This window comes from Catharus ustulatus, chromosome 15 (genome assembly GCF_009819885.2).
Source record: "Catharus ustulatus isolate bCatUst1 chromosome 15, bCatUst1.pri.v2, whole genome shotgun sequence".
Classification (NCBI taxonomy): Eukaryota; Metazoa; Chordata; class Aves; order Passeriformes; family Turdidae; genus Catharus; species Catharus ustulatus.
This window is the reverse complement of record NC_046235.1, coordinates 7488063-7513740: the sequence shown is the minus strand read 5'-3', so window position 1 is coordinate 7513740 and position 25678 is coordinate 7488063. Positions and strand designations below refer to the sequence as shown.

The 25678-nt window shown below is 35.8% G+C and overlaps 1 protein-coding gene across 1 annotated transcript in view; it reads right to left on the bottom strand.

The window, feature by feature from the left end:
• Positions 1-25678, bottom strand: part of LOC117003627 (gamma-aminobutyric acid receptor subunit beta-2-like) — a 149245-nt gene that overhangs the window by 85629 nt on the left and 37938 nt on the right. Inside the window, 2 exon segments of the mRNA XM_033073648.1 lie at positions 16992-17052; positions 17055-17211. Coding sequence (XP_032929539.1) covers positions 16992-17052; positions 17055-17211 — 218 coding nt within the window.

Genomic DNA, 25678 nt, shown 5'->3' with positions numbered 1-25678 from the left:
CAAATGAGGTTCCTCTAGGAAGGAGATTCAAGCAGCTTGTCCCCCAACTGGTTTGGGAAAAGATTTCCTTGGAGAGAAGTGGAAAAAAACTGTTTATTTAACAGGCAAAGCACTCCTAGCACAAAAAGAATGAACAATACTAAACAACAAAACCTCTCTCTGCTCTGAAGTGATGACAGATTCAGAAAGTCTCTTTCATGGGTTGCAACTCAGCTCACTCAGCCTAGTATAAGTCTTTCCAGCATTGGGAAATGCCGTGGCCCAGGCCAGGCCCCAGTGGGCCACAGGTGCAAGTTCCCGGTGCTCTTCCGGGTTTTTAGTCTAGACCAGGTTCAAACAATTCCAGGAGAAAGAAAAAAACACAACCCAAGGAATTTTTCTGCCCCAGCTAGTCAACAACTAACTAAGGGCAAAGGAGAGCTCTCTCCTGCTGTCCACTGCAGACAGCACAGTCTGTATGAAGGATACGGGGAAGCAAATGCAGTCTCTGATAACAAACTCTGCACCTCTTCTCCTTCAGTCCAGGAACTGCAGTCTTAAAGCTGCAGAACTTAATATCCAGCACAAACAGAACAGATGATTAGGGATACAAGCATCATAAAGTCACCCCAGGACACTTCTGCTGCCCCTCCAAGCTGAAAAAAGAGAAAAGTAATCGCATGAACATCGGTACTGCATTACAGAAACCATTCTTTGGAATTTAGATGGGAGTGTGTTTATATTATGATCCACATTTCATAGAGACACAGAAACTGAGGCAATAACCAGTTTGCTCAAAATGGCTCCACTGTTCAGAATTTTCAACAGTAACCATCTCAAATTTTTCATGCTAAATGAAAGCATTATAAATTTTTTTGTGGTGCAGTGGATCTGTCTCAGCTTTTCATTTACTCCAAGTTTCCTTCTATCAACAGATTTAAACATGACTGCAGTACCTTAAAAGGGTATTAATAATTTCTCTGTTCTTGGAATAGCAGAGACATTCCTAAATTCAGAATACCAGCACCTTACTCAGAGAGCAAACGGTGTATTATGCAAAGTCTTTGCATTTTCTGTGTTAGGTAACAGAAATCATGTTCTGGTTCAAGCCTACGACTCTGTATGGAAGCAAACCAGGTTCCCTCCAGGTTATTTCTACGTTTTAGGTCGTTTCTTCATTCACATTTCTGACTGTTTATATTTTGGAAATCTTGACACATGCCAGACACAGCCCTAAACGTCCCTCTCAGAATCACTTTTTTGTGTCACTCCCAAAGGTTCACCATTCCCTGGCTCCTGCATGCAGCTTCAAGTAGAGGGGTATTCATCCCTGTATGGCCAGAAACAATAAATATGTACAGTAATTCCATGATTATAAGCTGCACCATTTTGACTAAAATTTTGGTCCAAACCCGGAAGTGCGGCTTATAATCAGGTGCGGCCAATATATGGATGTTCAGAAATTTGTGAACCCAGAAGTACGAGCCCACAGTAGCCCCGAGCTGAGCCAAAGCCCACCTGGCCCTGGCGGCAGGGCAGCGGCAAGCCAAGCCTGCATGGCCCCAAGCCAAGTCAGTCAACCCCGTAATCCCGCAATTCTGTTACTAATTGGCAACTTTGTGAATGTTGCATGGGGATCCTCACTGCGAACGGAAGTGTGGCTTATAATCCAGTGCAGCTTCTATATGGACAAAGAACGAAAAGTTGCTGACACTCAGATGTGCGGCTTATAATCAAGTGTGGCTTATATATGGGCAAAGAACAAAAAGTTGCCGACACCTGGAGGTGCGGCTTATAATCAGGTGCAGCTTATAATCGTGAAATTACTGTACTTACTAAGGTGACATCTGGTGTAGAACTCTCATTGCTAGGAAAAGAACTGACTTTTTTTTTTTCTTTTAATGCTCTTAAAAAGTAACCATGAACTTCCTTTAATTGTACCTGCAGCACAGGATCTTTCCTAAGCAAACAAAAAAACAAAATAGACCAAACCAAATTGCTGTAGTATTTTCAAACAATGATCAGGAACACAGCAGTGGTACTTTAAAGAAAACAAGCCTTTACATTATACGTAAAATATATAAAAACTGCAACTTACTTGGAGAACAAACACAGAAAATGTTTGAACACAGAAATGTCACTATTATATGAAAGAAGCAATAATAGAAAATCTAGGGAACAGAATGGCCATGAAAGACAAATGAAATCAAAGAAGAAATTAAATTTTAAGGAATTTTCTTTGTTAGTTGTTGCCTAGATTACTCATGTTGTTTCTTGCAAACCATAAAAACAAATAAATGCATGAGTAGAAAAGCAAAACAATAAAGCAGTGAAAGTATTTATTTTCTACCTGCCACATACAAATGACACTCAAATTCTAGTAACTAAAAAAAGAAATTATTTTAGTGAAACTTAAATACCTGTAAATCCTGACTTAAGTTCTGGCAAGTTCACAGACTGAAAAGTCTGAGAATCTCCGGAACACAGGAATGACTTACAGTTACCCGCATAAACCTGGCACTGCAAATTTCACATGTTAGTAGAAATGAAGACGAAAATTCAGTGCTCTTGGCTGTGATTTGCTTGAAGGTTTCAGGGAAAGCTTGGCACAGGTGTACTTAAAAGAAGAAAGTGCACGTGCAAATTCTGCCTCTTAGCAACAAGATGTGATGATAGTATTGGATTTAAAAGGCAGCTGATGAATCACAAACCCTCATAAATAGCAAGATGGCAATACACACTTTTTGCACAGTGTAAATGCCACGAGAGGAGGAGATAGAAAGGGAACTAAGCCACTACCATCTGCACAATTAATATATGCTAAGCAATGAGGGAGTAGGAGGAAAAGCATCATCACTAATGACTATGTAGTCATTACCCAAGATCCTCACCTTCACTGGACAAATAAATTAAAATTCACATTTACTGACGCCGTCATAGTAGCTCCAAAACAATACTCTAAAAATGGTCCCACTGGATTCGGATGAAAATGATGCCTTTTGAAAGAGTAGCTGGTAAGCAGAAGCATGACCTCAAATACACTGACCATCCAATGCTACTAATCTAAGGCAACCCTCCTCCCTCCCGCCAGTTTCTAAAACAAGAAAAAAATAGAGCACATGGTAAATTTTAGTGAAAAACAATGAGTCAGGATAATAAAGGTCTGTAATTCAATAAAAAACTGACTGCAAAAACATACTGCTTTTCCAAAAAAGTTTCAGAGCTTGGATTTTTCATTAGGAAATTGCTAAACAAAAAACATGGATGAGCACACTGATGAAGTAGGATGGTAAAACTAAGCCAAGCCAGAAGGGGAGAGGATAACACATTTTCAAAACAATCATAAGAAAGGAGGAAAACTTGGTCAGTGTTGAGTCTTGGTCAGTGCTAAGACTGTATTTGATGAATTAAAAATTGAGGGGGGAGGGGGGTAGGGGCACTATTTTTATTACTAAACAATATTGAAAAGAACACAAAAGTTACAGTCAAACCGAGAAAGGGAATGGTTTTGCTAATGCTGACCCTTTGTACCAACATTGAGAGGGACTTATTTACCTAAATGGAAACTCTCCCATGTTCCTGGGCACAAAGCATCTTCACTTAAACTTTTTTAGTAGATAAATCCCCTGATGCAGAGCTGAGACCCTGTTCTCCTAACTGGCATCACACTTTCAGAGCAGAAGATAATAGATTGTCACACTAGGTCTCAACTGTCAACATCTTTTAAAAAGCACTTTAAACAACATGTTTTCCAGGGCTGGTAAGAGGTACTGAACAACAAATAACTATGAGGAATAAAACTTTTCTCTTGCTCCTCCCTGTCTAAACTAAAGAGAAAAATGAATCCTGATACCCTGCTAATTTCTGTCAACTGAAACAGAATTTTAGAAGTCTCAAAGTATAAGGATGCTTTATTTTTATAAACGGGTTTAGTTTAGGGGTTGTGCCATGGGCACAATATTAAATTTGCCATGTTCCCACCCTATTTTACAGGAAATTCAGGATGCTAGGAGTGATATTCAGCCCAGCAGTCTCTCCAGTTTATCAGCTTGGCCATCATCATCTAATATCACACAATCTACTGATCCAAGAGAAAAAAGCAAAACAAAACTCTGCTTTTTATTACATATTGCACCAACAAATACAACTTAATAAACACGTTTTTGAAGTGAAAAAAACTGCTTACCAATTTTTTTTTCTTTCATATGGGTAAGTAATAATTATCTTTGCCTATCTGAAGTTTGAGCATTGCATCCATTAATCATGTATTTTCTAATTGCTTTATATTGATGCAATATCCACACCTCCTCTAAACAAATTACTAATAAGGTTCCTTAATACCTGTAAAGGCAAGTAACATTTAATATTTACTTTCATTCTTGACAGTAAACAATAGTTACTCTCCATGCTCTTTTACTTGTCTTCAGTTCTGTGGGGAAGTGTTCCCCACTTCTAATAAATACAGTGCCTTGGTTCAGTCTTACCCCCTATTTCTAAAACCAGGACACAACCAATTTTCTTAGCAATCCTATAAATCATAAATATAGATTGTACTGAAATTAAAGCCATATTGAAATAAAATGGGAAGATGAACCCTAATGAAAATTAAATGAGGTGAAGCAGAGAAGATGTGACCACATAAGACAGCTGGAATGGGAGTCTGTCTCCTTCAATACAAGAAAAATACCTTCAGCACTCATGAAAACAAAACACTAACACAAAAATAACCCAAAAGTGCAAATAAACAAAACTAAAGAAACTACCAAAACATTTACTATCAGATTCTGAGATATCCCTACACATAACCTTTTTTACACTATTTTGGAACTAGTTTTAAGTGTTCAATTATAAAAAAGAAAGAGTGCCATGATATAAGCTTTGTGTCTGTCCAATTAAATCAAAGGAGGAGCAGAAAAGAGATGATGAGTGGAGGCCTGACTTCAATGGCAAAGTGCATCTGCTGTTGATTTACATGAGTGGGACCTCATCTGCAGCATCAATGGTAACCTATGGAACCACCTGTGCAAGGGAAAGGTTTGCTTCTAATCCTTATCTACAAAGATCTTTATACGCTCAATCAGATTTTAATTTCTTCTAGGATTGTAACTTACCTCCTCAGATTTTTCAGGGTTTTTTTCTTTTAATATTTTTATTTTTTTAACAACATCATAATTCTGAATACTGCAGTATATGCATCTGGAAATTACTCTAGGATGCTTCAAAGCCAGGTTGTTTTTTTATATTTGTATTATTACAGCATGTATAACTGCATAATAAGAACACCTTGAATACTAGCACTCAACATTTTATCCATATCCTTCAGTTTTAATAATGGGCAAATAATTTACTTGAAATTACACTGTGACTTGCTTATAACATAAAACCACCTTACATTAGAAGATGAAGACAGAAGGCTATGAAAAAGTATTCTTGAGTATATCTTCAGTATCTCTGTCTTCAAAAAGGAGTAAACTACTCTGGTTGGGAGAAGGAGTGGATGTTTCTTTAACACACAGCAGTGTCCCTAGAAATTTTTTTTTCAGATAAACATTGCAGTTCTTTAATGAATTTCTGGGAGGCATAGCAAAGTTACATGAAAATGACTAATGATGTATCTTTCTTACAGCTCTCTACTACTTCTTTAAAAATCCAACAGCAGCAAAAGTCATCTCCTTTCTGCTGTACGTGACATTTCTCCAGCCACATAATGCAATACTAGTCCTGTGAAACAGTATTTATAGGCATTTCAGGATAACCATAATGTAATATTTGTACATTCCAGCTGAATGTGCTTTGGAAACCCCCTTGTAGAAGCAGCTCACACACTGGTGTTTAAAGATGCACATTGCTTTACCCTCTGTCGTTTGCCAAGAATAAGATATACCCTGAGATGGAACTATGAAATTAGGTCCTGTTGTGCGTAATGAAAAATAGAAGGAGAGAGAGATGAATATTCAGTATTTGCCTCCTTGCCTTCGTCTTGGTTTCCATCTTGTGCATTGATAGTCATCCGCTTTTTACAGGAAGAACCAAAGGGAAAAGACATGAGCCATCTTCTAGAGAGTGAATGATATGATGAAAACACAGGTGATATCTCCCTGAAAAGACAGAGCTTATCAGTAAAGTCTAATGATAATTTATTTTACCTCCTCAGCTGACCACAAACAAATGTCCAGCAGTCATCTGAGTTCAAGGGATTTCTAAGTTCTTTCCAAGTAGTTTTCATTGTTTGAAATTTATAATATTTTGGTAAAAATATCTATGAGATAGACTGTAACAAGCTTTATGATTACAGTAAATTAATGTTTTCTTGGTTTCCCACATCAGTAGAAGCATTCCAAATTTTTTGTCTTTCTTCCTATGCAGTATCAGCCATATTGCCTTGTTAAGGTACAAGACTATTACTCTGAAGTGCACATCTTGTTAAGTTAAAAACCCCCAAAGCTACAAAAAGATCTGTTGCTGATAGCTAATTTTTGCTAGCATTTCTGCCAGTAAAAAATGCTGTAAAAACCTGCACAACAAAGAAATTCCCAATAGCAAAGGACAAAAAGAGAGGACAGGATTTTTGGATGTCAACATTGTGATGAATATTTCTGATGTTCTGATATTCCTGATGCTTACCCAGATATCTCCAAACAGGGATAGGTTCTGGATTGATGGGAACAACACACTGAAGTAGGTTAAAAAGTCATCATCCCTAAGAGAGAAGCCAGCCAAATAATGCTGGACCACTTGGTCCTAACTCTACTTTTACAGTTTCCATGAATGCAAATTAAACCGAGATTTCGAAGTGTTTTCCCAACAGCTACACATCCCTTGTTTTTCTCCATTCTGACACTGAAGAGAATGCACCATAGCATTTTTCAATATATACTGAATAAATTTTCCTTTGCCACTTTATATAGGAAAAAAGTTGGCATGCAACACCTTCTACTGTAAAGACATCTGAGTCTTGCAGGGACTGTAATGGTCTATTCACTATATTTTTTTATGTGTAAACAAATGTTAGCTTTATAATCCTCAGTGACTTTACAACTCTGCAAAGGGCTTTGGGAAAAGGAGATTTTTCCACATCAAAAAATCATATGCGTTCATATGCCTTTCACTTTTCAAGATAAATTTTTGGAGCAAATATTTTAAAATGTCAGAGTTTTAATAAACAGTTTTGAGACAGATCCTTGTCAGTGAATGACAAACTAACCCATAAGCTGTACATATTTTTTGAGCAACACACATGAGGAGCAGGGGGCCATTATGCAGGAGAAAAATTATGATATAGTTGCCTTTGTGGAAAGACAATGGGATGACTGGCACAACTGCAGGGCTCAGTTCAGGGTCCCTCCCTGCAAGGAAAACATAGAGGTATTGGAGAAAGTCCAGTGGGGCAGTGGAGAGATGGGACAGGGTTTGGAGTGTCTGTCTCACATCCAGCACCTAGGGAGGCTCAGCCTGGAGAAAAGGAGTTTCAGTGAAGACCTTCTCACTCTCTACAACTCTCTGGCAAGGAGAGCATAGCCTGGTGAGGGCAATTCTCTTCTACCAAGTAACAAGCAAAGGGCAAGAGTAAACAGCCTCAGGTAGAACTAGAAGAGGTATAGATTGTACATTAGGAAGAATTTCTTTATTGTAAGGGCTGTTAAGCATGGTAACAGGCTACCCTAAAGAGGTGGAGTCAACATCGCTGGAGGGATTTCAAGGGTGTGTGGATGTGTCAGCAGCAGCCACCATACAAAAAGATATGGTAAGCTGTTGAAGGATGTCATGTGTCTTCAGTATTTTGCAAATACTGCAATTTTTTAAAAATAGTGTTCTATTGTTATATACTCTACCACATGAAGGTGGAAAAAACAGTGACCTCAGTTCAGAAGCTGAGCAGGATAAGGCACTCCGGCCAACCCTCCCCGTGAAATGCTGAATGTGGACTTACAGCCCATATGTGAGAATAATTTAGAATCCTGAAGATTTCCTTGTTTCTGAACAACTGCCAGAAAAGATCATGTCCACAGAATACAAACCCTGGGGATCCTTACTCTATTGACGACACCACCTTGAAACACCTTCTGCTACTGAAACAGCAGTTTCTGGGGGAACAGTCTCCAGGTCATGTCAGTGGGGTGATTGCTGAGGTCCTTTTTGTTATGACACAAGGAACATGCCTCATGTAGTTCTTTCCTTGTGATTTGATCTCACAGTCTCCTCCTGGCCCTGAGACATTCTTTCCATCTGCTTGTACAGATGGCACATTTATGTAAATTTTTAAAAAGAGTTTTCCAAACATTTTCTATTCTCTCTCTTCTCAGACAGTTCTAGACTAGCAGATGCAATAAATGCTCTAGGAATGACCATACAGAAAGGAAAAAAAAAAGCAGCAGAAAAAAAAATCATGATCTCACACAAGTAATTTAAAAGAGAAAAAATTGAAGTCACTGAATAGCAAGCAGAAATATCTGCGTCATAGTCTAAAAATCACTGATAGGCAGAGTTTTAAAGTGCTCTTCTGCAAAGGCTTACGCACATCCTGGATCTGGAGAACTCACCTGGAACCACAACCCCACAGACTTTCTTATAACTTTGTTTGTCTCCTTCTAAGCAGGAATGAAAAACTGTTCCAAGAAAAGCTCTCTTGAATTACTTTGCAAATTGAAGACCATAAGACATTTCAGTTTTAAGAGAAACAAAGAAATAGACCGAGAAGATGCAAGGAAAAAAGACCCTAACAAACCCTTTACACTTGAGGAGTTTAGGCAATTCTTATCTCTCAGAAAATATTTTAATATTCTGTAAAGTTTAATAACAAAGTAGGATAAAACACTGGGTGAACAAATCTGCAGTTATCTTCCCAGAAAATGCATTAAAACATAAAGGAAATGTTTGTGGGCAAAAAAAAATTACTCAAACGGGTTATTTAACTAGTATAAAAACTAAATCCAAGTACTTACACCTTCAGATAGGATATTTGGTAGGGAAAAAAAATCTTTCATTCAAGAAATAGTATTCTACAATGTCTTACATTAAAAGTATTAAAAGAAAAGCTTCATCTGTAAAATCACAACAACTAGAAAAGGATTATTTGTAATCCACAAGACGTATTACCAGTTCTACAGACAGTGTCCTAACTTTCATTTTTCTTACACATGCAAGGACCTCAACCCTGCTCCTACTTCTGAGCTCCATCTCAGATTTTACCAATTTTAGTAAAAAAACTCCAATATGTGCAAGTAGAATTTATATAGATGCAAATATATTGTATTATTTATAAAAATATTATAATATATTTAAGCATGTGTTTGTATGCACACACTTAGCATCTAGAATCAGAGCATTCTGAGATTTTATGTATATCCTTCCAACTGGAAAATCTCCCTTTGTGGGAGATCACCAACTACCAGCTCAAATGATAGGATCAAAGACATTGCAGAAGAGAAATGACAGATTGCTGTAATTCTAAACTATATAAATTATTACATTTTAATTTAAGATTAAATGTTTGATGACCTCTATTTGGTTTTGGAATATGCAATACCCTTGGAGCTACTTAAACTATTCATGGTTCTATAGCTGATAGGAATTTTTCTTATTAATAAAGATTAAATGCCACAGTCTATTAGGCAATAAAACTCAAACTTTTTTCACTTCATTGCAATGTAGTAATTTTGGATAATAGGGCTTTTAATGGAAAGGATCCCTGTGACTTAAAGTTGTTTGTTTTTTTTTAATTATGCCTAATTGCATTAATTATTGACATACTAATGACTTAACAGCCACTTCGTAAAAAAATAAAAGCCAAAGATCCTTCTGAATACTCATCTCCTACTTAGAATCTAATAAAGGGACTGAAATAGAAAGATATCTTTGTTTTCTTCAGATAGGGGAGATATTTAAAACACAACTACTCTTCCTCCTGCTGAGGATGAATGGTGAAAAGATGCCATTCCAAATCCTACAGAATAAAAAAACATAATAATCTATGAGTCCTTAATTGAAAAGAGATATTTATGAGAGTCAATGATCTCCTTTTTTTTTCCCCCAGAAATTGCATCTTTCCTAAAACTGGCTCATTTTGTGAACGGGCTGCTACACAGGAAAAGTGGAACAATGTGATTCTGAGAAAATGAAGCAGATTGTGTCTATAACCTGGACATTCCAAGGCGCACATGAGGGCTGGCATTTTATAATTCTTCATAATAATGCTTGGCACTTATGTAGTGTTTTATGGGATCAAAGCACTTTACAAAACTAATTAATTGATCTTCACAACACCCCTGTGAGAAGGTAGGTTTTACTGTTCCAATTTATACAAATGGAATAACTGAGCAGAGAATCTGGATGATTTGTTTCACGTCCAAGTCTTCAGGTTCATAGAAAATGCATAATTAGAAATAACAGCGGTTGCATTTCTGTTTCATTCCTTGGAATGTACAAAAGAGCTATTTGCATGAGAAAGGAAAACAGCATCTGGACCACACTTTGGGCCAGAGCTCATACCTTGTTTATTTAAAACAACAATTAATTCACTTTAAGTAACATGCTGGGATTCAAGTTCCTTTCCTTATGCTGGATCTATATTGGCTGTGCAAGAAAAGAGTCATGATCAGACTTGTCCTGCCCCATGATTTTCAAATAATGAGATTGGGGTGGAAATGCTTCCTTGTTAAGGCAGAAATTCTTTGTACTTGAAATTCTAAATAATTGTACAGTATTCAGGTTTTTTTTGAGTCTTTGCAACAGCTACTATGACTTCAGTTTGAAATTACGTTTTACTACGTTTGCACTTATTTCTGCAAGTTTCCAAAAAGTTTTTGCTTTGACCACCTGCATGCAAGATTTAAGGGTTCTTACACATCTGTGTATACTAACAGCTTTGAAAATCTGGACACACAATTTGAATTCACCTTATTTCTTGTGCAAGAGTAAACAGCTGCATGTCAGACTGTGAATTAGCTTTAGCAAGTGTTGCTAAAATCAGTAATTGCATCTATAGGTGCTAGCACCAGCACAAAAAAATATCCACTTAACAGAATGGAAACACTTCTTCACAGACTGACATTCTCATGTTCAAACAAGTCTTATAAAAATTACTTTTTACTTCCTCTTTGCCTATATATCAAAATTAGGAAAACTTTGTATTTTAATTGGAGAACAGAAAGCTACTGACTCTTCAGACATCCTAATAAAAATATGCATAATATTTACTTACTTATTTTAACAAATGGCAACACTACTCTGAGATGCTATTTGTGCTATTTATGCTACAGGGTACCTCATTATAATGTTTATTTCCTCTTCTTCCCAGAGGCTGGACAAGGCCCCAGTTGGTGTGAAGGGCTGCACAGCCAAAAGAAGCATGAATGTGATGGAACCAGAAACATTGGTCCCCTTGACAGGTATCACTATCAAGAATAGAGCATCCAAAATAATGTCTTCACCCCAGGAAAGAAGTCCAGGTTCTTCTTACCTCTTCTGAAATCCCCAAAGTGAGAAAGATTTTGAGAAAATCTTTTGCTTAACATGAATATGCATTAGAAGTCCTTAAACACCTTCTGTTGAGCTTCTGGAAATATTGTAGCTAAAGCTAGGACAGGTCCCTTCCTTCTCGCAGAAGATATTTTGGAATAACAAAGATATTTGAAATATTGTAGGCAGTCCAAAAGCTTAATTCAAATTCACAGAAGCACAGTAATTTTAAGAGGTTGCAATGGATCTTAACGACCATTCCCGTCATAAACCCCTGCCATGGGCAGGGATATTACCCACTAGGTTGCTCAAGTCCCCTCAAACCTGGCCTTGAACGCTTCCAGATTTCCAGCTAGTGTAACTGATTGTACGATTTTTAAAACTGAAAAATGGAGCTTTACCTCCAAATTATGCTGAGGATTTAATTAAAATTAAGCCCTATTGAAATCACCAACCCAAAAGAAAAAAAAATCCCCAAAACCCAAAAACTCCCCCCACCAAAACCTCCCCAAACAAACACCACCCCCAAAAAAACCAAAACCAAAACCAACCAAACCAAACCGAACAAACAAACAAAAAAAGAAACCAGAAAAAAAGCAGCAAAATAAAGATCAAATGCTTTACTGAAGGGTAACTGGTGTGAAAAATTCAGCTTTAAAAGAATGTGATCTGAGAGCTAAAATTCTCTGTCGGATTTCATAGACAATAAGCTGCCTATAAGGAGTTAAACTGCTGAACAAAAAATGCCCAGTGTTGTTTTACCAGGGCTAAATGTGGGAGAATCTGTTTTATTTGCAGAAGTGAAAATTTCCAAGCAGCTGAAACTGAGTGAGCAGGCAGCAGAAGGCACAGCTGAGACAACACAAAGTACAGTCATCCAGGACTGTTTAAGATTCATGTGACTCAATGCTGGTAGCAGGAAACAGAGAACAAAGCAAGGCTATCATACATATAATTCTCTCATTTGTGGGAGATTACTGTGTTCTATCAGTCAAATAGGAATTACTGCTGGCTGAGTTGGAGACTCATAGTTTGTAATGCATTGGATAAATCTTGGCTAGTAAGACTGTCCGGCTTTCAAATGGGAAAAGTCTTTAATTCCTGAAAAAAACTGTTCTGCTTCCTTTTGTTTTCCTTTGGTTGAGAAAGATGGGGACATCATTATCTCACAGAACATGGTACATATCAGGAGTTCTAATATAATCTATTTTTCTGTAAAAAACTCCCACAAACTTCATTTACAAAAAACATAAAACCATCCTACTGAAGAGATACAGAAGCAAACAATGCTCTTGGCCATATAATTATCAATTCTCTACCCACTGTCACAGATCTCTCTTGTGAGGAATTTTGGGACAAGTGTATGCAAGAGACGTTATCTCTGTAAACAGCCTGGTAATGGTGCAAAACCACACAAAACATCTTGGTCTTTAGCCACTTCTTCAACTATATTTAATCCTTGTATTCTAAACTAAATTTTCCCCCTTACTCTGACATATAGGATCACAAGACTCTCTACCAGCAAGGAGGCAAATTCCATAAAGACACCATAACGTGCTGACACAAAAAGCAGTAACTCCAAATTGGCAAATAGAAGGATCTTACTTGTGACCATTCTCAAATCTTGTCTTCTCATTCCTGGAAAATAATTTAAAAAACTTGGTGCTTTCAGAGGCTGCAAAAATCAGAGAAGTGAATCTTCCCCAGGCTTACACAGAAGAAAGCAGAATACAGCTGAGCAGCTGAGCTTTCCATCCACATTTTAGAACAGGTTTGACGTCAAAAGTAAGGGGAAATATTATATATATATATATATTTAAATTTATTTTTAATTTACATATACAATAATAAATCTAAGAAATAACAAATCTCATCTACTGTAGACCCATTTCTGCTAAGTGTATCATATAAACCAGATATTTTAACATAAAGAAATTTATTTAAAGCCATATCTTCTCCTCAGTTCTACTGCATATTTATTCAAGCTTTACTCAACCTACTGTAAACTCCTTGCTGTCCTAGATTTGAATGTCTAAATTTACTGTTCTAAATGTTGTTAAATCACTAATATCCTCTTGCAAGTCATCTTAGCTTCCAACATAGTAAATTTCCCTGTAATGACTCTTCATTTAAGACTACATGTTTACAATTTTCTACCATTTAGGTGTTTTAGGTATATCATCTATTGAACATCCTGGTCTTGGCAGCAATGGATAAGTTTCTTGACAGATGGAATATGAAAAAACATGAAATAAAATGTTTTCCCAAAACATAAACAGTTGGCAGTTAAGAATAAAATATTATTATTTATTTATGATTATTAATAAAATAATATTATTTATTTCTGAGCTGGCAGCTCAGAAATAAAAGTCCTTCTTAACTTAAAAGCAGCCAGCATGTCACGTTCTCTGTAAAAAAAGTCAAGAATTTAGTTATACCCTTAACTATTTACCTGTCCCAGTGAAGAAGGCAGGCTATGAGGACAACATACCAACCATTTACATGGGTCCATTCGTTATTAGCCACTTCTCTGTTTTCCCCTCTTTCTCTCCCCTCTTTCAGTGACAGCATAATCTAGGTGCTCACAAAACTGCTTCTTAGTCCTTCCTGAAATTTACCTTCCCAATGTCAAATCTAATCAGATGTAACATGCACACCATGTATGGGTTCTGTTCACAAAAACAAGTGGACAATGTTAATGGATCACTTCTTGCTGTATGAAATAGAAATTCAACTACAGGGACACAAAAGAAAGGGATGGCTACATTTATACTGATAAGATCACTTGCAGTTCAATGAATTTGGTTACAGCAGCCAAATTCAGAGCAACATTAATGTGTGTGTGTATGTGATGTTGTTTATACATAGATGTATTGGGAAGTAAAAAAAATTCAGACTGATACTTAAAGGAATCTCTCTTTAGAAAAATGAATCCCAAAGTAAGAATGTGTGACTGCAAGTATAAGCTAAAGCAAATTAATGCAGCAACAACCGTATTGATTTTCAAAGTAATAGTGTACATGGGGTTTTAGACATGTGAGAAACACAACTAAGCAGGCATTTTTAAGATGTGGAAATTACTAATAAGCAAGAATTAAATATATCAGTATTGTGGAAACTTGAAATAACAAAAACTCTGAGTTGAATTTAGATTAAACAGTTAGATAAAGCTACTTAAAGCTATAAAACTAAAACCTTAATATTAGAATGAGATCATTGATTCCCACTTGGCCCAGGGAAGGCAAAAGCAGAATATGGCCAGTCCTTTAACCCTGTTGTGTTACCACTGATGCATCTTCCCCATCCAGCCAAGGGGTTGAAAGATGTTTTTGCCAGAAAGCCTTTCTGAGACCAGCTGAGCTGAGTCTGAGGAGGAGGAATCGATTCTACATTTCACATGACTTGTCTGTGGTTCATTAAGAATTAGGACATATAAGAAGGGGTTTTCTTACTGTGATGCCTGTTAGTATCTCTTATGTTCAGTAGTCTCTCTACTCTCATGGTCCCCAGAACACACAAGAGCCAGCAGTGTCCTTCCCTCTGTGCTGTTCTCAAGTACACAGTTGCCATAGGAGGGAAGGCAACTGCAGTCCCAATCTTAGTGCTGGCTCGTGTAGTACAGGGTGATAACCATCCTGCTCCTGCCCTCAGTTACAATTCATTGCAGCATAGCAACACAACAACAGCAGAATTCACATCCATCATTCATCTTGTGCCAGCTCACAGGGCAAAGAGAGTACTTGAGGTGCGTCAAGTAGAGTCTTAAAAGAGATGTAAGAACTGATAATCTCAAATGTGACTGCTAGGTACACCAGAATACTAGAAAATTATTTCCTAAATTGAAATTTTTTACCTGGGAAAAATAGCTATCTAAATATCTTTAACTCTGGGCGTGCACTAGTCCTAAAATAGAAAAAAATACCATTTTAGAATGGTTCTAAAACCATTTTGCATAACATATTGTGATTGCTAGTATTGAAGAAAATAGCTCGGAAATAAAGGCCCAAAGCATTAATAATTATTCCTCTAATTACATTAAACAGCTTTAAATAAAAAATAGACACCATTTTGCTTTATTGCATCTCATAAAAGAGACATTAAAGTTGATTTGCTGTTTATGCTGAATGAAAAGAAGGAAGGTGTCACCCAAAACAATGAAGAAGGACCAACACTAGTTCAGCTCAAAAAAAAAAAAAACAAACAACAACAAAACCCTCAAAACCTTAAACAAAGTCTATTTCATGAAATATTTTAGGTTTTTGAAAAACAAATTAACATCAAAAAGAAACTCCCAGAAAACAAAACTTTATTTTACTTGATTCTTCTATGGACAATTTTTTGTGAGTTGTACTTACTTTTACCAGTCTTCTAAAATAATAGGAATTATTACAGATGGTTAAGTAGTCAGCATAAAAAATGCCACAAATAGTGGAAAAAAGTTAGCATTACTGAAGACATTAAATCTGACAATTATTTCTAATTTATTCTAGAAGATAATAATAAAGATTAGGATTTCAGAATCTTAAATTGAAAACTACACCAAAGCCATTGTTATTCTTGCTCTCACTCCATTAATATAAATGTGTTATGTAGTTGGTTTATATTTCACTTAAAACTACAACTGCGTTTCAAGGAACCAAATATCTGTTGGCTCACTGAACAATCAAAAAAATTCCAGACTTGCTCCCAGCCATAGTGCCAGAGTCTGAACTGCTCCCACAGAAAATGCAATTGGACACAACAAACACTGGTAAATACAATACCCGGCTCTGCAGCATTTTCTGTGGTTAACCCAGACCATGCTTTCCTGCTCTTTTGTTACCTACCCACACAGCATTGTCAGTCACCTTTTGCAGTTATATTTTTAAACTAATTTCTCAGCAATTATCAATCCTGCTAACATCACTAAACAGACAATTTCCCAAGTTGCCAGTACTTCTCAAATGTGAAGCCCTTTTGTTGATTTCTCCAATCTCCCCTCTCCATACAGTCATACAGAACAACAGGCTGTAAAATATTTCAAGTCATACCTCATACCATATCTCAGTCATATCTCAGTGAAAATCAGAAACTGATTAATCTGGGTAGCACACAAAGCAATCTAATATTCAATCAAAAATATTTTTAAAAAATATCAGTTAAACTATCAGTTCAGCTGTCCCATACATTTTCTGGTTTTTCCTCTAATCCTCATTTTTTATTTCATATTTCAATTCCTTTGAAGAAGCAGTTCTAAACCAGGCTTTTAATCCAGAATGAGTATTTCAAATAATATTTACAATCTTCTCTGTTCTTAATACAAGACTCTGAACTGTAATAAAAATGGAAGTTTATCTCAAAAAATTGTATAAAAAAAAATCCTTAGAATTAGAATACAACCTTAGAATACTTTTTTTTTGTTGCTGGAATACCATCAGTTATATAGAATACAGCAATAAAAAGAAAAACATTATTTAAAAAAAAAGAGAGAGAGAGTAAGGAATGGTTTTATTTTTATCTTTTTAATCATAGTTTTAAATTAAGAGACAAAAGAGTTAGAAATGGTTCATACTGACCTGAGTCCATAAAGAACTGTTCCATCTGGATGCAAACGAATCATTCTATTCTTCACAGTACACCATGAACAAATGACTTCTTGTCATTTAGGAAGTAGGTATCGGGCACCCAGAGCTGATCAGCTACTCTGTTGTCCAGAGTAAGGTTTAGAGGTATTACGTTATAGGACAGCCTCTTATCCCTCCATGCTTGCTGGAAGTACATTGTCAAGGTATAGTCCTGTGATTAGAAAATACAAACAAACAAAAAAAGTTTGCATTGAAACATACATACGCAAAAAAAAAAAGACAATGCAAATACACATGTATTCATTATAACAAATGCAAACATTTCTGTTCAGAATTTCCATAAGTAGATTTATTTATTTTTACAGTATTGAACATCTTATATACAATTAATAACAGCATGAGAACACAAAGAGGATGGGGCATTTACATGTTATGAATTACTTGGAATTCTCATTTCATATTTAAAAATAAAATTTTAACAACTGTAAAAATTTAACAGCCTGCAATTTCTGTAGCACTTTACAAGCCTGCAGGTTCTAGGAAATAGGAATATTCACAGATCCAAATTTAATTTCAAGGTCTCCACAGTCTTCAGTAGAGCTCTGGATCAAACCTTCTGTCTCTCAAGTTGCACCCAAAGTCTTCCCTAAGTCAAAATATCTTCCAAGTCTGTTAAGTTTGCCCTGGGCACTGAAACCAAAGGGAATTTTTTGAGGTTCCTCTGCTTTACACTCTTGGTCTTAATTTTACAGATGAAGTAACTCTGGTTACTTCAGGGGGACAATTCAGAGAGCACAATTAGCATCTCAGTAAATATTCACAGTATTATGAGACATGCATTGTCTTGATGCAGGCCACCACTGTACAGTGCTTCAGAGATGCTGTAACCGCTTGGTGTTTTAAAGAATAATACATTTATAAAGGTTATATCTTTATTATACACATACAGAATAATCATTCTGTTTAGCAATGCTAAAAAAAACCTCTACTAATAATACAAAAGTATATTGAGAGCAACCCTGTGGAGAAAGACTTGCATAAATGGCAATATTAGTCTCATTCCCTCTGTTTTATATTGTGAAGGAAAGTCCACTATTTAAAGTATTTTTTATTACAGTTGGAAAAGAAAAAATTATCTTCCTGCTGAACTACTTTAATAACAAGTGGTATTTTACAAGCATTTTCATTTGAAAGGATGCTTGATATATGCACACTCTACAGAACTTCTCAGAAAATACATAAATAATTTTTTCTTATTCTGCAGTTCACAGACTGAACACTCCAGTAAGAAATCACTGAAATTGGGTTGCTGTAATTATTCTGTTTACAATGTACAATGTCTACCCTTGAACTAGGGAGGGCCTGTGAGAAACTATGGTTATTTCAGCAGAGTTCTGTAAGCAATGACACAGCACCTTGAAACTCAGTGACCCTTCCTCTTCTGCAGACACGTGTGCATTCAGATGAATCAGTAGAAAACTGTTTTTTTTTATAGAAATGTGCATTTCAGTGGTGGAAACCACTCTTATTTTTTGCTTCATCCCTCCCTAGAAGAGGAGCCCATGTACATGAGCTTCAAAACACCTCTTCAATTTTCAGTGAAGCGGAAGAAATACGTGTTCTGTTGTGAATAGTACTACATTTCTTCCTTACCAGCACAAACCTTCAATTGCTGTTCCCATCTGCACTGGTTAAAGGTCAAGCTCTTTCCCTTGCTGTGCCCCTGGCCATGCCTGGAACTCCAGCACTCTGGCCAGGTGTCACAACAGCAACTCTGTGGGGACTCAAGTAGGTAAACACCAAATAAGCTTATCCAATTGTTTAACTACCAAATCTGTTCACCTGGTAGGTGTTCTACAATCTGATTAGTTTTAACGATCTGAAACCTCTTCCCCTTCCCACCTCCCCAGGGTCAGGATGAGATTCTGCTTGCAAGAACATTCCACCCACACATGAAGAACTTTACTGTTATGCTTCATCACTGCTCTGCAGGATTTGATTCATAATCAGCTATCAGAAAATCTTCAGTAGGGAAATTTATTAGTCTTGATTATACTAAAGTATCACATCATCAAGTAATGATGTGTAGCAATTGTTTTTTCTATTATGCTTGGAATGCTGAATTTCATTCCTATTCCAAGGAATAACCTACATGTATTAATATACTGCATAATTACATAGAATATGCTTTCCTTTTTACTCTTCAGTAAACGATAAAAAGAAGAGGAAGAAAAACCCTAAACATACATGGTTCATTGCATAGAAGTGAATTACATAAAACTGTAAATTTGGAGCACTGGCATTGCAGAAAGAAAAGCCAAGTCATGAGGCTGAAGTCAAAAATCAAACACATTGTGTTCCAGAAAGAGCTGGTGTTCTGACTAAAAATTATTTGTCATCTGTTGGCCCTAGTTTTCAGATGTGACTGGAGTTTCTGATGGTCAAAACAGAACTCAATTGAAATTCTTATAAAACTCTCACAAGCTTTTGAATTTAGGTTTTTATTTTTAATGATAATTTTAAAAAAACCCAAAGATGTTCCAAGCTACATATTTCAAAATGAAATTGATAAGAAAGGAAAAAAGCAAAACCTGTCACATAAACTGTCATTTATTCCTTAGAAATGAGAGAGGCATCTGTTTTCAAAATCCCAAATTAAAGAGTAATTAAAGATGTGCATATACTAAATGTCCCTAAAGTATCCCAATACCCTTTATACTTTGAGATTAAGAACACTCTCATGTAATAGGAATACTGCAAGAAAAAGGTCTGTTAAACTCACATTAAATATGAAAAATCAGTTTGAGCCTATTATTAGTTTACAAAGATTAAAACATAGGCCTTACCTAAACCCATCCATGGGCCAATAACTGACATATTGCTAATTGTCTTTTTATATTGGAAAAAGGATCAAGGTAAAAAAGGAAATAGAGGTCAAGAATATTCACAATGACAGTTGGTGTCTATGGAAAAGACTCTACAGATGTAAATTTTTTCAAAGCACAATAATAAGGTCCAGTGTGAGAAAACACATTTAAAATACAGTTCTTTCTTCTGCATTACACAAATGAGGACTGATTCAAACTGCAGCTTAAAACTGTATCCAACACTTGTATTAACAGGGGTAGAAAACAGCCACTGAAACACTTGAAGCAATAAAGGCAGGAAATTCTGGAGATAAAAATAAGCAGAAGGAATATACCATATCTACATTATTATAAATAATGTAAATAATATATATTCTGTATATTGTAAACATAGTGTAAGATTGCATGAAGTTGAAGAAGCTATTCATCATTGCTCCTCATTAATGAATGGAGAACTCATTTGTGGTTTGGCTTAAGTCTGCTCCTCATCACATTCTTGGTTATTACTAACTTGTAAAAATGCTTTACTATATTTCCGCGTACAACTATTTTAAAACAAAATAATTTCCTTCTGAGAATGCTTGAAGCTGAAGATTTTGCCTGAACACTATATTTATTGAACACATGCATTTAAAAGACTGTTGATAACATTTAAAATTGCTGATTGACAATCATTTCGATCCTCTTTTTCTTTAAAACTAACCACTAAAACATGTTTGATTCAAAATTATCTATCTCAGTCTCTCATTGAGAAAAAATAATGTAAATAGTCTGCTTAACGCTGGAGACACCACACAATCACTTATAGAAAAGTAGAAAGAACTGTTGATGGAATGGGTGATACCAAAGAAATGCCAAAATAGTCATATGCCCTTTCAAAAAAAGCATTTTTCACATTCTGTAAATGCTCCTTCAAAATAAAAAAAAACCCTCAAAACAAATAAACAAGCCACAAAAAATGACATCAGGAACTTTACACAGAATTCAGGTTGAACTCTTTCAGCCTATCAGATCCCACTTCCCAAGCTGGCTTTAAATCTGTGAAACACTTGTAATTAACTGAGTCTCCTGAAACTTACTAGGGGAGTCTTCCTTTATGGAAATTACATCTTCTCAAGTTTATGATCTTTCCAAAAAGAAGAAGATTCCAACACCAAGCTTACCATTTATTTTGCTGCAGCTGTCCTGGAATTATTCATCAAAAATTCTCATTTGTCAGCTGAACAAAGCAGCAAAGATGGGATGTTTGTCTCCCACCACAGTTCTCAGAAAAACATAATATTATTGAATCAAGCAAGAGACTTGGGAATGAAAGTCAAATGACTGTCAGCAGAGCTTGACTCCTTAGCATAAATTTTGATCTTGATTATATGAAATCTGTAATAAGAGTCTGCAGGATTTCAGCAACAGGGGCATGAATTTGTGTCTCCTTAGCACTACTGAGGGTAGCCAATATTTATATTGTTTCTCCATGGTGATTTAGATAATGACAGCCTCACACTACAATGGATTTCATGCACTGAAGTGAAATGAAGCAGTTCTGGCTGATATGCATCCTGTAACCTTAATTAGTTTAGCAAGATGCTGTGACACTTGATTTTCATTTCTGACAAGTCATCCAGACTGAAGCATGATACTGCACTTTTCCCGAGCCAGCAATCTGCACATCACTCCAATCAATGAACATCTGCCATAGGTCTTTTAGCTCTGATTTGCTGTCTCTTGATAATAAGTGGAAGATTGATTAAAGTGAACTGGGACTAAAAACTGTAATCTAACTGCTACTCAGTTAAGAGTCATGTGTTTTGAGATCCTCAGATTGTTCTCTTTTGAAAGGATCTTGTCATCCTGATACAGTGCTGCAGGATTCTCAAATGAATAAAGCAATTGCAGAGTAAAATGAATAAATGCGATTATTCTCCCTTAAAAGAAGTTATGAAAACAATAGTTTTCTGCCTCAGACAAAATTATTATCTAGTTGTGTCTTTGAAGTAAACTAAAATATTTTAGGCCTCAAGAAATATCAAAAAGTTTACTTATATTTGAATTTCAAAACTTTCTTTACCCATATATTTCAAGTTGTTTCCCATAACTCACAGATCATCCCTATGTAATTGTACAATTCCACAAAGTTTCAGAAAGGTAAATACCTTCAACAGAAATCATATTTATATTGTTTTTTATTATACATCTATTCTATAATTCTCTTGCAAAATAGTAGAATTTGTTGAAAATACTAAAGAACAAAAAATCATAAAAATCATTAAGTAGAATGGAAGTAAACCTGTGGTTAAGAACTGGAGATCTAGCTGAAAGGTTTGACGACAACAGATGGTGGCCTAATATACTGCTTTGCAGAGGAGACTGAAGAGCAAAACACCAAAAACAGCAACCAGAACCCTGAGTGTCCGATACTTTTGGGGGGGTGGGGCACAGGCAGAACAGGAGGAGGAATTCCAGGGTAACAGTACAGTTATTGATAGATTAAATATGGCTTAAATCTGAGAATTCAAGCTTTGCCTAGATGCAGAACTAAACTGGCATAATATTTGAATAAGTGTTCTTTTCCCTTATGCTTTACAGATCCCTAAGTTCCTTCACAAACAAAGCCTTATTCATTTGGAGACTGAAAGGATTGGCAAGTTAATGCTGCTCCAGATAATTTCAATTAACTTCTGAAAAATGTACTAAATTAGTACCAAAACAAATAGGTTTTAATCTGAAGCATATAATACTTATTTTTAGGATATATATTTTGCAATATTTTTCAAGGAGACTTATGAAAATGAATAAATATTTCTATAATTTCTTTATTTATAAGCATAGCCTTGCTTCCTTCAATCAAGGAACTGTCACTGCATAGAGGCATGGAGACTCCAACGACAAAAGTGCTGTTAATATTCCTGTTATCACACTACATAGCTCCGTGTGCCTTTCCACATCTAAAAGGATGTGTAACAATGTCTAAATTTTCAACCACAAGCTTAATACTGAAACAAACCACAAAGTTATCTCAATTAAAATGTAAATTTACTTTCAATGTTGGAAAGTTAAGAGAAATAACTGACAAAAATTAGAATATCCGAGTTTCAGACTCAGTTTTTATGCTAAGTGATGTTGAGAAATACAGTATTCTAACAAAAATATTTCCCTTCTGTGCTTCCATTTAATTGGGCTGCCTGAGGATGCACTTCTTGAAAAGGAAAAAGTATATGAATATTTTATTGGATTGTTTTTCCATAGGCAAAATAATTTACTTTGCTATGTTTAGTTTGCTTTAAAAACAGATTAATGTTCTACCATTTCCTTTCAGGTAAAAAGCCAGCTGCCTCCTCAGTGAGCAATTGAGAGGTTTCTACAAGAAACAGACACACTCAGGAAAGCAATATATGTTATACTCTCATTTTCCTATATACAGTCCATGTAATTTTTCTATTCTGGTAATACTGTTACCCTTGGCTCGTGCAATCTACATCATATTCCCTCTGTACACAGAGTACCCTGAACAGTTTAAGTGGCTTTCAGCTAAGTTTTCTGTCCTTTGATATTTTCCTTATAAGAACTCTTTCACAAGTGAGAACACCAATACTCTTTGCTTTGCTTGTGATGTAATAACTGTGAGATTTAAACACATAAAATCTTATCAATCTACACGAAAACTCCTTTTTGATTAAGAGGGCCAAAGACAACATCCCAGATAGCCTTACTGTAACACTAACACTTCTACAGAAAAGATGGAGTACATACGAATATTAATCAATGTTGAGCCAATATCAGCAGTCTTGGCATTATGCACTTAATAAACACCACCTTCATTTTAATGATAAGAATTAGAGAGCAGGGAAGCTCGGATGAAAGTATTGAGTCAGATTTTTAAGAGGCATCAGAGTGAAATTCCTAATCAAGCTGGACAGTCCTATAACTTTCAAATTTAACTGAATTGTGGGTAACCAGCAGTTAATAAATCCCTGCTATATTAGCACTGGGAAAGTGGACAAAATCAGGGTGCTTTTCTTAGTGTTGCCCTAAACAAAGAGTTGGATATATAATCCAGATACAAATTATTAATTAATGAACTGATTGCTTTCCTCGATGCTGCTTGACACTGAACACAGGCACATTTTCTGTTCTGACTTGGAGTATACTTTAGCAAGATACAGGGTCAGCTGTTACAGGTTTGACAAAGTAGTTACGATTATCTTATATTTGTAAAACTTCTAAACTAGATCAAGGATATATTTCGTGAAAAAATAATATTTTACAGTCAATTTGAAGATCACCTCAAAAAGCAATGTTTACACAGATTAAATACAATCACACAGAATACAGATGCAAGAGAGTGCAGTGAGTGAGCAAGCATGAGTTGAAGGAAAATATTTATAAAATAATCCAAAATATTTCCTTTAGTATTTAGTTCATTGCAGAATTACAAAAACAATGAGATTACATAATATTTCCTTTAATAATGTGCTTTAACAGTCATATTCCACACTTCATTCTCTGCCCTGTTGATTTGCAGCTCTCTAAAACAGTTTGTTAATCCAGCAGTAAAATCTGACACCCTGAAAGAAGCAATGTGCTCTGGAGAGCACAAATCTCCCCAGAAACATCCCTAGAAGTGTTCTGTATCCTGATGCAATATGCCAGAGGCTACACTGCAAACTGGTGTTCCTCCCCGTTTACATATAAATCTTGTGGGAATAGACAAACCCTGATTCAGCCCTTCCTCAGTCAATAATTTCTTGCTTACTGCAACCTTACGTACAGATTTAATGAAATTGAAGAGTGTGAAGATGAAAAAAAGCAAGTGTCATGTCACCTAGACCTTTTTCTTTATTTGAAATGCTCTCCTCCCTGAAACCCAAGATGTGATGGGCTGTTTCCTCTCAAAAAGTGTCAGGTGCTGCAGAGGACTGCCAGCACTTAAGTAAAAAGAACAATTTATTATAAATACATATAATTTCTTTGTGATGACAAGACTGTGGAAAGCTGGTAGAAGGGTCCAATTTGCATGACAGCACAACACTTCAGCAAAGAGAATACACTTAGCTGAGACACTGAAGAGAATAAAATTATGTATTCAGATGAAAGAAAAATTAATATTATTATGCTCTAGGAAAAAAATCTGAAAAAACAGATGGAAAAATATTGCATCTGTAACAGTCATTAATTATACTCTAAATTGTTTATGGTTCAGTGAAGCCAAAACTTATTGGAATCTCTCACAGCAAAAATTTCATTACAAGTGCCTCTGTTACAAAAAGGTGTATTTTCTTCCAGTTCAACCTCGCACTCAAGCAAGATCAACTGTGAGGTCAGACCAAGTTGCTCAGGGCTTTATCCAACCTGGTCTTGAAGACCTTGAAAAGTGGACAATGAAATTGCTACTTGCATTTAGAAAGAAGTTCCCTATGCTTTAAAAAGGAAAAATCAGGATGGCACCCTAACCTAGCAGTGACTGCAACTTAATGTTAGTTTGATTCAAAATCACCATTGTCTGACTTACAGAGCTATTGCACACACCGCTTTCATCTGTTCCGTTTAGTGTATTATTATTCCAGTCTTTTTGTGTCCCTTTGTCAGCAATTGCCTCCACTCTTTAATCTCACAGCTATTTGAGATACTTGGAAATCAACAGGATTCAGTTACCACTGAGGTTTTGAATGCATCTATTGTTCACTATTTCCTATATGCTTCAATGGCACCAACGATTTCTCGTTAAAATATTCCCTCTTCCCATACAGTACATGATTTTTGCTTTTTTTTTTGCTTTCTCTATTAATCTTCAAGGATTCTATCTATGCCAGAGAA